The sequence below is a fragment of the Triturus cristatus genome, chromosome 10 (genome assembly GCF_964204655.1).
Source record: "Triturus cristatus chromosome 10, aTriCri1.1, whole genome shotgun sequence".
Classification (NCBI taxonomy): Eukaryota; Metazoa; Chordata; class Amphibia; order Caudata; family Salamandridae; genus Triturus; species Triturus cristatus.
In genome coordinates this window covers 248,261,755-248,279,106 of record NC_140593.1, presented here as the reverse complement: position 1 = coordinate 248,279,106, position 17,352 = coordinate 248,261,755, and the positions used below count along the sequence as shown (strand labels likewise).

The 17,352-nt window shown below is 43.3% G+C and overlaps 1 protein-coding gene across 15 annotated transcripts in view; it reads right to left on the bottom strand.

Moving 5' to 3' along the window:
• HDAC9 (histone deacetylase 9) overlaps positions 1 to 17,352 on the bottom strand; it is a 779,881-nt gene that overhangs the window by 37,284 nt on the left and 725,245 nt on the right. For all 15 annotated transcript variants that reach the window (XM_085630924.1, XM_085630925.1, XM_085630929.1 and 12 more), the window contains 2 exons: positions 13,940 to 14,147; positions 12,226 to 12,443 (listed from right to left, as the gene is read on the bottom strand). In XM_085630924.1, the coding sequence (XP_085487050.1) occupies positions 12,226 to 12,443; positions 13,940 to 14,147 (426 nt within the window). The remainder of the gene's footprint in view (positions 1 to 12,225; positions 12,444 to 13,939; positions 14,148 to 17,352) is intronic.

Genomic DNA, 17,352 nt, shown 5'->3' with positions numbered 1-17,352 from the left:
GGGACTTGACTCAGAGTGGACTGATGTGTCGTAGAGTGGAGAGGCATGACGTGCAGTGGCATGTTGTAGAGTGGAGTGGAGTTGACTGTCATAGAATGGAGTTAGCATGTCTTAGAGTAGTGTCTTACAGTGGAGGAGAGTGGAGTGGTGTAGAGTAGAGTGGCATAGTGTGGAGTATGCATGATGTGGTATTGCACTGACAGCATAGACAACACATTTTCAATTGAAATGGCCATTACATTTGCACAGACATACATTTTTACAGGTACAAGTACACAGCGTAAAAATTATAATGTGTGGAAATGTCATCATCTAGTGTTTTGGTGTGTTTTCATTGTATTAAAATAATTGCTTCCACCATACTTCAGAATTACAAAATAATTTGCTTAATTTGTGCTTTCCTAATTCTGATATATTTTGAAATATCTGCCCAGTTCATTTACAGACATTACGTTGTGTTGTGTGCTAGAAAAATGCCTTTCCTTTCATAGCAAGATTGTCACATACATACTCTCATTTTGAAGTCTGAGAAAGAAAGTAAACATCAAGCTCTCTCGGAAGACATTTGACCTCTGTCTTTGAATGCATGGCAAACATGACAAGATAAGAACAAGATTTAAAAGCCTGTTTACAGAAAGCGAGCACTCGTGAAAGAATACAGTAAATAGGCTATGCTCCAGGGAACGTACTAACTCAAGCTGGACAGCCTCAAACAAAGCAAGCCACTGTGAGTTACAAAACAAAGCCAGTAACAAGCATTGGGCAGAATGCATTCCCAGGAAAGCTTTCAGAAAGTCACAAGAAGTCTTTAGCAAACCAGACAGCTGTGCTGTCTGATAGGCATCGACATAATAAGTAACTCATCTCTCCATCCTGCTGTTGTCCCAAACCCAGCTCAATGGTTTACTTAGTAACTATATGGAACAGTAAACTTTCCAATTGCTTTTTGAAAGATGCGCCAGACTACATGCTTGTTTTTAAACACCGCAAATTCTAAGGTGCTATAGCGTGACTGCCATGTGCACCTGCAGAGCACATTATGGTACATTTTTAAAATGAAGGAAACTTTGCACAACAGAACCACATTCTTTTCAGATGCGGTGTTCAGTGACTTCTGGTGTGCCAAATCACAAATAGTGTGTCACCGTAATGATGTGTCGAACATGGGGAGTCCAAAAATGTAAGGTTCACCGAAAAACACAGGGCAGCAGATACCCTGTGGGATCGTAAACGTGCCTTCATGGGGTTACTTTTGTTTTAACTTTTCCATTGTTTTGTGTGTTATTATTCAGGAACCTAGCTATAAAGACTTGTTCAATCCTGGACAAAGCTGAGGTGTAGAGGACAGGAAGGGTCCTTAATCTCACATGCAGTATGTTGCCTGGTTTGCAAACACTTCTGGGCACCAAAGTTGAAGTTAGGTTTGGAAATAGGCAGATCTGCTTATAGAAAGACAAGACCCAAAATTGCTTTTGGCCAAATTTGTGTGCTCCGACTAAAATGACTCCTTATATTGCATTTTTTTGGCTTGTGTGAAACTTTATACTTGATACAGCAGAACCGAGATAATTACCGAGGCAAGCCAATGATCATGACAAATTGCTTGATCTGTTTATTAAAGGTACTAGCGTTGGCGTATTCAGTGTGAAAAGCATATGTGAAAGTCAATAGTCATTTAAGTGTGGATTGTTATTACTCTATTTTCAAGCCTACAGGTAGATATTTTGTCACACTGAATCTTACAGGTTACCATAGTAGGCAAAGATTTTGGTGTTTGTTACCCCACATGACAAACCAATAGAGAGTTACTCTGTGGAAATCCATGGCAGGCACTCTCAGGAGAGAGTATTACTTAGCCAACTGTACTTTAGTGTAGCTTTCTAATATTATGAATGTGTTTACTGGTGGTTGCATTGTGGAAAGGTTTATGCTCTATGCCTGATTGGTGTACTTGAACATTATGTCCGGAAGTGTTAGCAGCCATCTTGGGACTCGTCTTGAGCCGAGTCCCAGAATAAATGTTTTAAAAAAAATAAAAAAGGGGCAGGGTAGAAATACCAGGACCTCCTAGGCCTCAGGGTCAAAAATGCATTTTTTTAAACATTTTCGGTGGGAGTCATGTCGGATTCGCGGCTCCCGCCAATTTTGTTTTAAAAACAAAACACAGGCTCCCGCGCTTCATTAGTAATTGGTCCCCGGGTAGACCTGGTGCTGGAGGCATTTTCATAAAAGTAGGGGGCCACGGGTCCCCCATCCTGAGGTGTATTAATGCCCCGGGGGCCACTACCTCCCTGGGGCTTATTTATTTTAAAGTGGGTTGCCTCTCAGACCCCCCCCCCCCCCGAGCCCCAGGGACCACCACCTCCTTGGGGCCACATGCCAAAAACAAATCGGGGGGCCACTTGGACCCCTGTCCCCCGGAGACCACCATCTCACCGGGGATAATGCATTGGTTTGGGGGGCCCTCTCAGACCCCCTCTGACTACAGGGACCACCCCCTTCCCAAGGCCATGGTCAAAATGTAGTGGGCCCTCAGAGGGCCCTGGGCACCCCCACCTCCACGGGGCCATCTTCTTTTTAATAAACTTGGGAGGGGGGCCGCGCAGCCTCCCTCCCAGGCTGTTCTCGGCCCAGGGGACTGCCACTTCCCCGGGGCAGACCCTACAAATAAGAACCCCCCCAGGGCCAGCTTCTGCAAAGTCCCAGAATGCCCACTCCTGGGACATAGCTGTTTGTTGTGGCTTGGCAGAAGCTTTATCACTCCCTCGAAGCCACAGCAAATGCTCTGCTTCCAGCAAGGAAGAGCATTAAGAATGCTCTCGCTTGCTGGAAGCGTTGCAGAATTGCTTTCACACATAGGGAGCAGCCCTTTCAACAGCTCCCTGTGTGTGAAAGCAATACCGGCTCCCACAGGAGGCAGGAAGCCGGCAGAGACTGTGGGGGCCTTCAGACTCCCCTTGTGGTCCCAGTGGAGACTGGGTGCCTTAGGGTCACCCAGCAGACATAGCCGAGCACCGGGGAATGGGATCCCCGGGGCCGAAATCGGCCCATGGAGGGGGGGGGCGCATGGCCCCCTCCACCATTTGAGAAAGGCCGGGCTCCTGGGGAATGGGACCTCGTGGTTGAAAATGGGCCAGGGAGGCGTCCCACGCAGACCTCCTTCCCTAAATAAAAAAATAATTTAAAAGGCCAGGGCCTGGGGTTTGGGGGTCACTGGGGCTGAAATCAGCCTATGGAAGGGGGGCACGTGGCCACCCTCCCTTAAAACTTTTTTTTTTTTTAAAACACCCGGCAAGTCACTGTAGGCTCTGCCCCCTTTTACCATCACTCTGCAACCAAGCCTCTTGGTGCACTACTAGTTGGGGAATGAAGTCCCCTTGATTCCTGAGAGTCCTTCAGGGCCAACAAACTCTCCTGTTATCTTCAGTAAGTCCCACAAGGCAGGGTTGCTGAGAGTGCATCAGAGGCCCCGCACCCTTTCCCCACCATTCTGTAAACGTGCCTCCTGGCACACAACTGGTTGGGGGACGAAGTACCCTTGGATGCTGAGGGTACTGGGGGGCCTGGAAACCCTTCTGTTACCTCCAGTAAGTCCCAAACAGTGGGATTGTTGAGAGGTCTTCGGAGGTAACGCCCCCTTTGTCCACCATTCGGCAAATGCACCTCCTGCCACACTACTGGTTGGGGGATGAAGTCCCCTTGGAAGCAAAGGGTCCTCGGGGCCAAGAACCCCTCCTGTTACCTCCAGTAAGATCCACACAGCATGACTGCTTACAGCTGGTCAGAAGCCCCACCCCCTTCCTAGGCCACTCTGCAACTGCACCTCCTGGTGCACTACTGGTTGGAGGTTAAAGTCCTTGTGAATGCTGAGGGACCTTGGGGGCCAAGAAGCCCTCCTGTTACTTCTAATAAGCTCCACACAGCGGGATTCCTGAGAGTTGGTTGAAGGTTCCGCCCCCTTTCTCCACCACTCTACAAACACGACAGCTAGTTAAAAAACATAGAAATTCACTTAAAAAACCAAAGGTTACAGGGAGGTTATAGTTAGTGAATAGGTTTTGAAAAACCTTAGAAATTCACTGAAAAAAACAAAGGTTACAGGGACATTATAGTTAAGCTCGTAGGAAACCAGTGAAATTTAGTATTTATAGTTACCTGAGCTAACTATAACTTACGCCCCGCAATGCACTTCTTACGACCTCACATATTACATCGCTCATCACATGGTCAGTGACATCAGTGATGGCATTGCCCACAGAACCATTCACACACCCACTCACAATCCATACAGCCTCTCATATGCCCACTCACTCACCCACACAACCACTCATGTACCCATTCACAGACCCTTACCAATACTCACACACCCACTCACTCACCCATAAAGCCTCTCAACACAGCCACTCACTCATCCATACAAGCACTCACACACTCACACAACCACTTACTTACCCATTCACACATCCATGCAAGTACTCACTTATCTGCTCACTCACTCATACAGTCATTCACAGAGACACTCTCCAATACAGCCACTCACACACAAACACCCAAACAGCCACGCACTCACTCATGCAGCCACTTACACACCAAGTCACTCATTCATCTAGCCATTCAGACACCCACTCACTCACCCATACAGTCACAACACACCCACCTACAACCCCAAAGCGACCCTCACACAGCCAATCACTCACCATATAGCCACTGACATACCCACTCATTCACCAACATAGTCACTCACACACCCACACACATACCTACTTATACACCTATACAGCCACTCACACACCCACAAAACCACCCACTCACACACCCATACAACCACTGACAAAATCACTCACACAACTACAGATGTAGTCAGATATCCACTTGCTCACCTATACAGTCACTCATGCATGCACTCACACACCCATTCAACCACTCACACACCCACTCACACACTGATACAGTCACGCACCCTCTCAGATCACACATGTTAGAGATAGTAATCCTGATTAATAGTACAACTAGTATACTAATCTAATTTTTGTAGTTGGTTATTATATATGTTTAACACCCATAAACTCTTAAAAACACTTACACTCACTTGATGATGTCATCAGTGATGTCATTTGAGATGTCATCAGTGAAGTCACTGACCATATATTGAGTGATGTAATAGGTCATAAGCAGTGCATTATGGGGGGGGGGTAAGTTATTGTTAGCTCAGGTATCTATAACTGCTGAATTTCACTGGTTTTGTATTAGTGAAATCTGAGCCTAACTATAACGTTCCTGTAACCTTTTGTTTTTTCGATAGATAGATAGATAGATAGATAGATAGATAGATAGATAGATAGATAGATAGATAGATAGATAGATAGATAGATAGATAGATAGATAGATACGGTGCCGGTCTTGATTAGTGTATTTGCCCATATTGAGGTTTTTAAATTGTCTTTAGAACCAACATGTTGGCCATCTTGGAACGCTAAAACAATGGTACACTATGGACAATATCAATCCATATTCATTTCCTGGTTTAGAAGATGTGGCAACTGCACAGTGTAATGGTTCAGTTCCAATCAGTCACTGGCTCTGTTGCCGTGTAAATAACAACATTTTCAGATCACATGTTTACATCCACATGAGAATAAGTATGCTTTAGTGTCAGGGCTGGTCGACCACTCCTTTAGTTTTCAATTTTCTCCTTTTATAGTTCCCAGTTAATTTCTTAAGAGGATACTACAGCTCTCCAGGGAGTGCTGACATGTCACTCATTTAATCTGCAGTGCGTCAGATTCAGCTTTCCCATTCCTCTAAACCAGGAAACGATTATGGAATGTTGTTTGCCATAGTGTACCATTGTTTTAGCATTCCAAGATGGCCAACATATTGGTTCTAAAGACTATTTACAAACTTCATTATGGGCAAATACACTAACCAAGACCGGCACGCTGCTCCCTCAGTTTATACTCACCTGTCCAACACGTAAAATAAATTAAAAAACCAAGCCAAGACGCGAGGGGCACTAAAAAGTTCTATTTATCCAGAATCAATTCACAAAGAGGTCAGCACGTGTTTCACGGGAATCATTGCTTCCTTGAGGCCAACAACAATAGAAATGTCTTCATATAAATCCTTCTGTTAGTCTTGTTTCTGTTATACTTCATCTACGTAATCTTATTCATTCACTATCTTTCTAATTATATTGATGAGCAGATGTTATCCTTCAGATCACTTCTGTAACCAGCATAGTGGCAATTTTAAATTTTTCAGATTGGTCGAAAAGATAATGCTTAAATAAAATCACATAGAGAGAGGAAGCGATGATTATTGTGACACGTGCTAAACTATTTACCATACCTCTGTAAGACGGACACCCACTGCTATGTTTAGTTTTGTTACTGCAAGCATATGCCAACCATGATTAGATGGCATCATGTTTTCAGTTTTTTTACTTGTATTCTTTTCATTTATCTTGCATATGATGTTGTGTTTGTGTGTGTTTTATTGTGGTTGTGTGGAGGGTGAATGGCATGTAGGACTGAGTGGACTGAGGAATGGATGCAGGGGTACAAAGATGAGTGGCATAGTGCATGTATGATGACTTATTGAGTGCAGAAACCCATCACTGATACAGAGTAAACTTTCATTCATAAGCCAGACTTATTGGTACTGCCAATTATTGTTCTCTTTATTTAAACGCACAAAAAGATTACTTTAGAAGCATATCTTTTGTTTGTGGCATAGCCATCAAATAAAATATTTATGGACACTAAAAACAGCCATCAGTGTAATAATAAATATAGCATTAGGAAGAAGATCGTTTAAAAGTGAATGCTAAAGATGCCTGATGTATACCCCACTGTTTTCAAGTCTTAGGGTCAGCTAAACTACAGCAGATTCTCTTTCACTAGGTGTTTTCCTTACTTCTTTTTACCCAGTAGTCAATGTTTTCAAACAACTAAAACTTTCAGGCAAGATTACAAGTCAAGAGAAAAAACAGAAAGGTCAAACCCTTTCACCTTCCCCTGCCCCTCATTCTCACAGCTACACTGCATGCCAGCTGCGCTCCAGTACCTTATAGGTTCACCCAAAGTCTCTTAAAGGCACGATGAAGGAGAATGTCATTAATTAATGCTAATCTCTAATGGATTTTGTTTCCTCTTCTCTAGCCCAGGTTATTTTATTTCTGTTCCTCTGGACTATTAAGTAAATTGCGTGCACTAAACCCTCGCCATCCCTTACCAGCAGTATCACTATGTCTAAAGGGGAGATCTAAAATATATATCTATATATAAATATATATATGATAATAATATTTTAATGTCATTGGCAACTTGAGGTCTAACTATGGGCCAATCACCTTAAGCGATTTGGTTCCCTTATCCCAGTTCCCCTTTCCATGGAGACCTCCACACAATTCAGTGTGTGAACATGTAGAGGCCCAGCTAGGGTTTCAGCTGTATTTGTTTGTTGGGAATGTTGTTTATAGAGTGTGTCTTGCACATTGAGGCCCTATGGGATGTGACTCTCTTAATTGCTCCCCCGAGGCCAAAGGTCATGTAATTCCTATTGTATGTGTTCCTCTGCCAGCAGCATTGTGGATCTTTGTCTGCCAGTGGAATTCATAAAGCCAATAACGCAGAGCTACCCAAGGATTCAACTCTCAAAAGCAGGAATTATGCACCTGACAGGGAAAAGGCCTTCACATTGACGCCCAAAATATAGGACTATGTACAGGGGAACGTGCTAGCAAAACTCCTTCACTTCTACCTTAACCAGAAGTGGCAAAGCCAATAGGTCTTTTGTTGGGTGTCAACATTTTAGCTTTGTTTTGTCATGGTTTTATTAATACTATATTGTTGGGGGAGCTACTGGAACCTTGAAAATATACAAAACAAAATGGGTAAAAATAGTGTGTTGGTCTTAAAAAGCACATATTGCCATAATAGTCGCTGCCACTGAAGGGAACTACTTTGTGTGTGGATGTTTTCCTTGTGAAAGGCAGAATGCTGTCACTTACAGTGAAGTTAACCTGTGACTAAAATGGGGCCGATGCATTGCTTCATGCAGTATGCTGTAGTGGTCAAAATAAAATGTGAATGACATCAAAACAGACCAATGGCTGGCTGAAAACCATCATAAGTATTTATATACTTTTAGTAATATTAAAGGTTAGTGGCCATTAGGGTTCTAAAAATCTAGCAGCCGAGGGTTGCAAACGTGAAATTGGTCTTCAACAGAAAATAGAGAGGTGCCCTAATTCAATTCTACTTTCCATTGTTTACAGGAACATTGGCATAAAAAATAAGTCTATAATGAAGGTTTTTAAAATTTTGAATGTGCTGCTTTTTCTTTCAAATTGTTCAGAAAGGCAAGTCCTTCATTAATAGGAAACTGATTAATGAACAGAACCACCCAACACAAACACACATGAACAGGGAACTAGACTATCGGCTACATCTTGTGAAATATTTTGGAAATATGTGAACAACGAAGACAGCAAAATATTAAAAAAAAGGTCATGTAAATGCTGAAGCGATCATCAGAAAACTACAGTGGAGATGGTAGGTTGTTGGATAAATGTGCTTTGATTTGGAAAATCTTTTCACACAAGGACAGTAAAACACATATACATGACACTGTAGCATACGGAATTACCATAATTAATGCTTGTAATTGGAGACACCATATTCAAATCTAGGGCATCTTTCTACAAACCATTAGAATATAGAACTTTGGTCCAGTTGGTTCTATCCAGGGGAAGGAGAGCTAATCTGCTTGTGGTGATTCCTCAATTCAGAAGTAAAAAGTGAGGTGGCAGTTTCTTCTCCAACCTGGCTGCAAAGGAGTGGAATGTCCTCCCGCAACAGCTTCGTGCCACAGAGGACATTCAGGCTTTTCAACGTTATCTCAAAACCTGGCTCTTTGGGTCTGCTTTCTAGATTCAGGTATTATCTGAGATTCTGGTTTACTGTCAGCGACGGGACACTTATCGAGTATCTGTTGTGCTCTACACACTTTGGGCCTGAATACGAGATGGTGGTGTGGGATCGGAACCACCCCACTCCCACACTGCCTAACTCATGGTTGAACCGCCCGCCAGATTAGGTGTTTTCTTCTGGTCTGGCGGGTGGTTCTTTTGAGTTCCAACGGGGGTGGCTATGAAATAGGCACAGCAATGGGAACATCAAAAATCAGTACCTGCACGGCATGGACTGCAACAGCCCATGCCCTGTAGGTACTGGGGTGCATGCACACAGGGGGGCACACATGCATCCCCAGGCCCATAAAAACCACGGCAGAGAAGAAACTCATAATATGCTTAGCTGGACCGCCGCGGTCCCGCTAAACATGTTGCGGCCTCAAGACTACCGCAACACCACCAATCCCTGGCGGTTGTGGCGGTCCCAGGGTTGTGAGAAGACCGCCGCCACCACGCTCCCGCGAGTCTGGCAGTCCATGGACCGCAAGAATCTTAACTCCCCACTTTGATAGAACATTCCACTGCTGCAGAGCTGCAAGTGTCTGTTGCCTTCTCCAGAGTGGTGGAGGTTTCTGTACTCAATAAGCGAGGATTGTCTGCCACCTATTTCTTTTGAGACCAAAGCCGTGACACAATCCCAGTTGTAGAAACAAAGGTTTACCGAAAAACAAATTGCACATAGTTCGCTAGCCGTACATTATGTTCTGAAAACATTCAATGATTATTCCTGCTCGTAGACATTTAACTCTTGACTGTTTCTCAGACTAGGTCATTTTAGTAGCCCCTTGAGATAGGTATTGTGAAATCTGATAGCATTCCATTGAAAGAAGACTGGTTGTGGCGGACCTCAAAATGGTCTTTAAAAATGTCTAACTCCTGTAGTATTCTTGCTTCAAAGCCTGGAAAGTTTGCAACAGATCGTTTATACAGATAACAATTTTATGTGGCAGAAGACTCTGAGTTTATGAGAGATCTGTGCAATTAGGAACAAGTAAAGAACATGAAACACAGAGGACTGTCTGTGTCACACAGAGAACGTGTGAATGTTCTCATGCATAAATGTTTTACTTGATGGATTCTGACCTCATTGTCAGACATTTCCTGGCATTTATTGAACTGCCAGACCGGGTGCGAGCTGACACTGAGAGATAATAAACCAACAGGGCATTGACACGTAGTAAATTGTATATGCCAAGGTAATTATTTTTATTGTAAATAACATCACATGGTAAACTTATTTTAATCTCCTTTTATTGACTTGAGTATTTGTTTACTTTATTTCATACATTGTAATAGCTCATACTGCGTAGCTGAAGTCCCTGCAAGCGCTTGAGAGATCTTTGTTGCATCAAGATGCTTGTAACTGAGCAATTCCTAATAAAGGAATTTAGGAGAGAAACGGGGAGTTCATTGGTTTTGGAGCTCGAGTGTATTCATTTTTATTTCTATATTCAAGGAGTTGTGTAAACTTTCGGATGTGTGGCGGTAGGTTGTTAGCTGTAATAGTAGCTGCAGCGGCTAAATATATTACAGTAGACTTGAGTTATTCGTTCCTCTGTAATGATGTTTTCGTAACCTCTAAAACACATTCCTAGCTTCACACTATGTTTTACTCATCTAAGAAAGAGAATCGCCTTTTGTATAACACAATGTCCAGTACTACTATATCGTTCAGCCGGAATATCAACTAGCAAGTACCGCTATGTGTTGATAGTAAGTGTAAGAATAGATTTAATTTACCTAACTCAACATATGCCTAACTTGAAGCCATGCTTAGGATCCCGGTCAAATCTATCCCATGCCTCTGGATGCTTTCACGCATGGTGATACGGCTTCCTTTGAAATTCTGAGAAGGAATGAGGATTAACCAGGGAAATCGAGAATGGAATTACCAATTCAGTAGGTAATTTCTCAATTCTAAGGGAAACCTCTGGGTCCAGCTTGGAATGCCCGTTAACGCTGCCCCCACACTGGAACCTACAGGGGCGGACTTAATAGCATGGCGTCGGTGCACTTGCAATGAGGTCCATCAAACACAGAGAAATGTCCTCAGTGGTGCGGTGTCCTTTGTTGGGAGTGAGAAGCGTAACCTGTTGGGCTGTGTCCTTTACTAGGAGTGAGGGGAGGACTGCCTGTGAAGCGAACTTCTTTGGAAAAAAAAAGGTTGACAAATTGAGCTCGTTTTTCGGGTAGGTGTGTGGCGAGATCCATTGCGAGGAACCTAGAACTGACAGTTACCCCCCCCCCCGTGATTTCCAAGTAAATGTGGTCTGAGCTGAGATTGACTTCAGCAGTGGTCGGGCATGTCTGAGCTCTAAGTGAGAGGGACGGGGCTGTCAAAGGCATTCATTGTATATAGTACTGGGGACACAAATGCAACATGGTGAAAGAAATATGCTTTTATTGGCAGTGCATGGTAAACAACATTTAAATCATGTTACGCAATTCATAATGATACCTACGTCAGCACTGATGGGGGCCAATAAACGTCATCAAATGTCCCCAAATGTGTGAATACAGCAACAGATTAACACAACAAAGCTGCGCGGAGGATCTAGTACGCAACTTGAAAAAAGGCAATAGCAATCGCCTTGATAATCCTAGAGAGCTTGCAGTGGACATCATTAGAAAAAAACCATTCACATTTTATGACAACTTAATGAAATACAGTCATGTGCCTAAGATCGTAAAGTGAGGAATCTCCTAAACATCTGACCCTTCCTTCCAGCGAACACCCTTCTTGTGGTCCCAGCGGGAGGATACTTACCTCCAGCTACCACTAACCATCAAAGAGGCCACCACAGGGCTGGGTACACATGCAGCACCTCGGCTCCTATGTTGCAAGCCTGATAGTCTCCAACGGTGTGAGTGCAACACCCTCACCTGTCCAAGCAGAACACCTGGCGCAGCATCAAGCTGGCGTTGTACCACTGGATCATGGGATGAAACCCTGAGGGATTTATTAGAATTCGAATCCTCTTTAAAGTGTGACCCCAATGTGAAATGTACAGGTGTAATGTGATTTAAATTGTTGAAAGGGGGCTTCAGAAAGATTTGTCCCCGGCAAATGCAAGCAAGTAGGGGAGCTTGAGTGAAATTAAATACATTGTGAATAATGTTCTCTAAGTACATTTGAAACTGAAAGGGTTCCACATACAAACTATAAATGCAGAGTGATCCCCTACATACACATTTACCAGTTCTTTCAATTCTCGGGGATCAAAAGAATTTGAAATGCACAGTTATCTTACTTTATTCATTTGCATCTGTTGTTGGTACTGTTTCTGCTTTTCCAGGAACTGCTGGTGCTGCTGCTGGATGACAAGTTGGGCCAGTGTGCTCTGAGGTAGAGGAGCGGACTGAGTCCGATGTAAAGGCCGGTGACGGGGCAACTTGTGGGCTACTCTCCCTCCCGGGGAGACTCTTTCCTTTGAAACCAGTGGAGACTGAGGATGAAGAGGCACCCCACCTGCAAAGGAAGAAACATTCTTAGAACTACTGAACTACCATTCCTCACACACAGGACATCCATAAACTTTAATTTATTTCAAAGAACCATTTGGTAGGTGATTAATGCTGGACTTGAGCATGACTTTCTTTCTGTTCGGTGTGGGCATGTAATGCGGAGACTCAGGATGATGATAGTCAAATAGACTTGAATGGACAACCAGCGCATGAGCGATAACCAAGGGAACAGCCAGGTCCCAATGGGCTCCTTTTGACTTGGAAAATATGTATCCATCTTTTGTAGACTCGTAACAAATTGCACAAGTGTATGTATGTATGTATGTATGTATGTATGTAAATGTATGTATGTGTGTTCTTATATAGCGCTCGACTTACCCTTGGGCATCTCGGCGCTTGCATTGGGAACCCGTCCTGGTTTTTTCCCTGTGAGATAACCCGTACTGGGCATCCCCAAGGTGAAAGCCAGGCATCCTGCCGCGGGGGCGGGGGGGGCGTAGTGTAGATTAAGCAAGCTATTGCCCAGAGTTGCAGAGTGTGAACCCATGATTCGAGTAGGCACCGAAGTGAGATTTATCGAGTCTGTGGACACTTGGGCTCAGACCCTGCCGCGTCGGGAATTGAACCCTGGTCCTGGGTCTGACCTCTACTTCAGGGTATGCCTGCTCTAACCAGTGAGCCACACTTCTCCACTAAGTGTGCAACCAAGACCAAGAAAGAGTTACCATCTTCATAATACATAGAAAAACTGAGTTCAAACAGAAATTGATGGTCAGATGACCTCAAGGCCCATCCCAATGGCATCTCTGCTGGCAGTAATCTTGGCGGCTGGTATCATGAAAATCTATGACATTCTGTGGCACAAACCACTGGTCGCAAAATACTTTGAAAGGGATGCCTACAACTTGCCCCTTCCAAACAGCAATTCTGTTTCCATTTCTAAACCTATTTTAGGCGTTGGGGAAATGTTACTGACTTTTAAAATGTGTTTAGTATTGTAAAAGGGATTTTTGCAGTCACAAACTTTGAATCACATTGTTTGCAACCATAGAAATGCTTTGAACATCTAGCCCCTAGTTTGTTAAACTGAAGCACCACATATTGTAAAGGACGAGGCTGATAATCCCTCATTGTTTCATCTCAAAGCAAACCTAAATGAGAAGCATGGCCTAGGGCATATCCCAGGTGGAGAAAGTACAAGGCTGATATAAGTGGGGAGGTGCTGTACATTGTGCTGCACATATGCATGCAGTCAAGAGATACCTGGAGTAGTTGTCCAAAAGCAATAGATGGTGGACATGCCCATTCCCAAACGGGTTTAAAGAGACTAGTTTTCTTTTGGGTTAAGTGCTCTCATTTGCAGCCATCCTTTGATATGCCCTTTTGGTTGAAGTACCACACATGTAACCATGTCTAGTAATTCATCTGAGTCGGATATAGCAACACTCAGACTGCTGCCCTGAGGTTCAGTGAGACTCTGCTAAAGTCATTTGTTATTACCAGATGCAAGAAGCTTTTGTTGTCGCATTTGTTCTTTCAGTAGCAAATGCTGGAGGAGTGCTTGGTGGCTGCTGTTGGGTTTTCCTTCTGCTATGTGAGGATGACTTGAAGATACAGGAAGGCTTCCACTAAACTGACCAGAAAGAGCACTGCCTTGCCTTAGTGCCTGAGGCTCACATTTCTGTTTTTCCTTTAGGGTGGATGGTGCCTGCAACAAAAGAAAAGAACAAATATAAGTACAATACAATTAAGTGAACTGGTGAAACAACAGATCTTATAATCATAAACTGAAGACCATTTGCTAGATGAGTTTATATTTACTATTTCCCACCATTTAGACATATTGCATACTTTGTTCAAGTCATATGTGGCTGCTTTACATGTTCTATTGAAGGTACCCCTTCATGACCTGTGATATGGGGTGTTTGCGAACCAAGACAAAATATGTGTGTTCATGTTCACAAGGGCCAAAATGTTTAATGTTCACGGTGAGCGACAAGCATGTAACTTTTTCCCTTTCATCATATATAGATTATTATGAAATTAAATGCTAAGGACTGAATCATGTGTTTAGGTTTCTATGGAATTCTGCCATATAGAACATCACATAATGTGTGTCTAGGTTCTCAAAACATGCATGCACCTTCTATGTGTATACCTGTAGTTCAGGGCAGTCGGTGAGCCATCTGAGTAACAGTTTCATTGTCCACTCTCTCAGATATGTCCTAGTTACCCCTTAGCTTTTGTAGTGGGCCTGAAATCACCACCAAGAGGGCCCACAGAACCTCCTTAGTAAGCTAAAGTGTGTTAAAAAAGTTGGGGAAAGGTAAAGCCCTCACTGGGTGATAAAAGCATTCTGGTGTGCCTGGTAGCATGTTACTCTGTAATTTTTTATCATTTGCAAAAATGTCTAGGGACTGATTATATGTCAGACATACTTGCAAGTGAAAAGTGCACAGTCGCTAATTCCCCATTGCAAAAGACATGGGGTCAGATGTACAACGCATTTTACCGGTCACAAACGGCCCAACTGGCCATTTGCGACTGGTAAAATAAATTTTACTATGTACAATCCCTATTTTACGAATTGGTAACCTATTACTATCTCGCAAAATAAGGTTTCCGAGTCGCTATTAGGAATAGGCGTGGCAAGGGCGTTCCTTTCTAATAGCAAGTAGCAGGGGGATGTACGATTGTTTGCGGCCAGAATGCGGTCGCAAAACAATCGCATTTTACCGCGTACTTCAAGTAGGTGCTAAGTCGGTGACAAAGGGGAAGGAGTCCTGACCTGTCAGCAAAAAAGTTTTTTAACAGCAGGCAGTGGACCACTGCATACTCTTAAAAATGTAAACAAACGGTTCATTTTTCTTTTTGAAACGCATCACGTTTTCCTTGAAGGAAAACGGGCTACGGTTAAAAAAAACTTTTTAAATTGCTTTATTTAAAAGCAAACACAGCCATGGTGGTCTGCTGTCCCCAGCAGGCCACCATCCCTGTGTTCTTGCCCATTCCCAATGGATCACACATTGCAACCCGCCTCATGAACATTGATGAGGCAGGTCCATTGTGACCTCACTGGGAATCGCTAATGTGTCTGAGACACATTAGTACATTTCATTTTGCGAGGCTCTATTTGCGAGTAGCAAAACAATCGCAATTAGAAACTCACAAAATGAAACGGTTGTACATGTGGCCCAGGGTAATTAGTGAGTGCAAAATTTGCACTTGGCTCAGAGTTTCAGACCTTAAAATATACCAGAGCATACAAATTGCACATGTTTTCAAGTCTCGAGTTATATAAAAACTGACATGTTGCTCTTTTCCACCCTTTGATTTTTGCAGGAAATATACATATATATTTTAAGGGATGATTTTGTTGCCACAGGGCTATTAATCCAGTTTCTTGGGTAGATTGTTGTTGTGCATTCATAGATGTTTCACGACACTGCATATTTTAACATTCATTTGATGTATGTAAACTTCTATCGTATTAAGTGCTGGACAATGGACTTGTATGCCTGGTTCATACTCCATTTTATTTCCCTGTCTCGTGTATTTTCACCTATGACCCTATGTGGATTCTGGCATGGTAGTTATTACAAAATGTGTAGCTTTGTTTACAAATCACTTTAATTTGATATCTTATATTTTTACACACATCTAGTATTAACTTATTATTTTTTTACCAATGCATTTCTTTTGTGAAAATGCATTTATTCTTGCCATATTACAAACTTGATATGTTGTTATGGGAGCTCTTGAAGGCCTCCCAGGGCAATCAGGGGTCACTGAGCCTCGAGTGTAACATTGAGGCCCTTTTTCAGCTCACGTTTTAGAACTGGCTTGGTTATTGAGCCCACAATTGAGCAGCAAGTTCAACCCATGAGCACTTAACACTCATGATTTCGAAATTGGGCGAGCCAAGGGTTTTCTCATAGTTTATGTATTCTTCTGGTCCAGCTCTGGGACCTGTTTCAGGCTGTTCCTGACTTTTGTGTATTCCTCCCAGATGGTCAAGGCACAGTCGTGGTCTTCTAGTGTCAGCAGGAAGGTGGGTGGTGCTACAAGCTCCATGTCAGGTAAAAACAAAAACAAACATCACACAAACAGGGAGAGGCTTCTCTATTCAGTATCCTTTCAACTTGTTGGGTGTATCACCTCTGAGGAAGAATGGATGAGGAGGAGGGCAAGGGCTGTGCTTCGCCCTAAAGAGGCGCTCTATCCCCCATCCTCAACACACTAGAGTATGAGCCATGACAAATGACCTCAAGACTGCTTTGGAGGAGCCCTGTGATTCGCATTGCTATTGTGCATGCTCTTTCCAACCTCCATTTCTGCGCCATTCATCTGTGGTGTAACTAGGGTGCCATGGACCCTAGTGCAAGCAAGGAATACGGCCCTCCTTATTGCTGGTTGGGTACAGCAATAATCCTCCTCAGGCTTGTGGGCCAAAATGCCACTACACTATTGACAACTACGCCCATGTCACACATGTACAAGAATTCATAACTGATTCCTGTTTCACCACATTAACGCACAACACATACACAAAACCTACATTCTACTACACATATTGACCGTAATCATAAACGCGCCACCCATATCGTACATGGATGGAGGGAACACCCAGCTGCAGGGTACTGACAGAAAAATGTAAAATGAGAGAGCACAAGGGACAACTTTCCCTAGCAGGTGCCAGGACACAAAAGTCTGTCTTGCTACCTTATACCAATGGTGGCTCCTCCACTAAGGCAGAGGAATGCCGTCCCACTGCATTTTTTGCAGTGGAAAAAGGAAAAATGAAATGATAGTAACACTATGTTAATATTGTTTTATTTTCACTTTTTCATGCAGCTTTACAGGGCTTGGCTGTCGTCACAGCCAGCAAGGGGAGGAATGGTGGGCATGTAAGT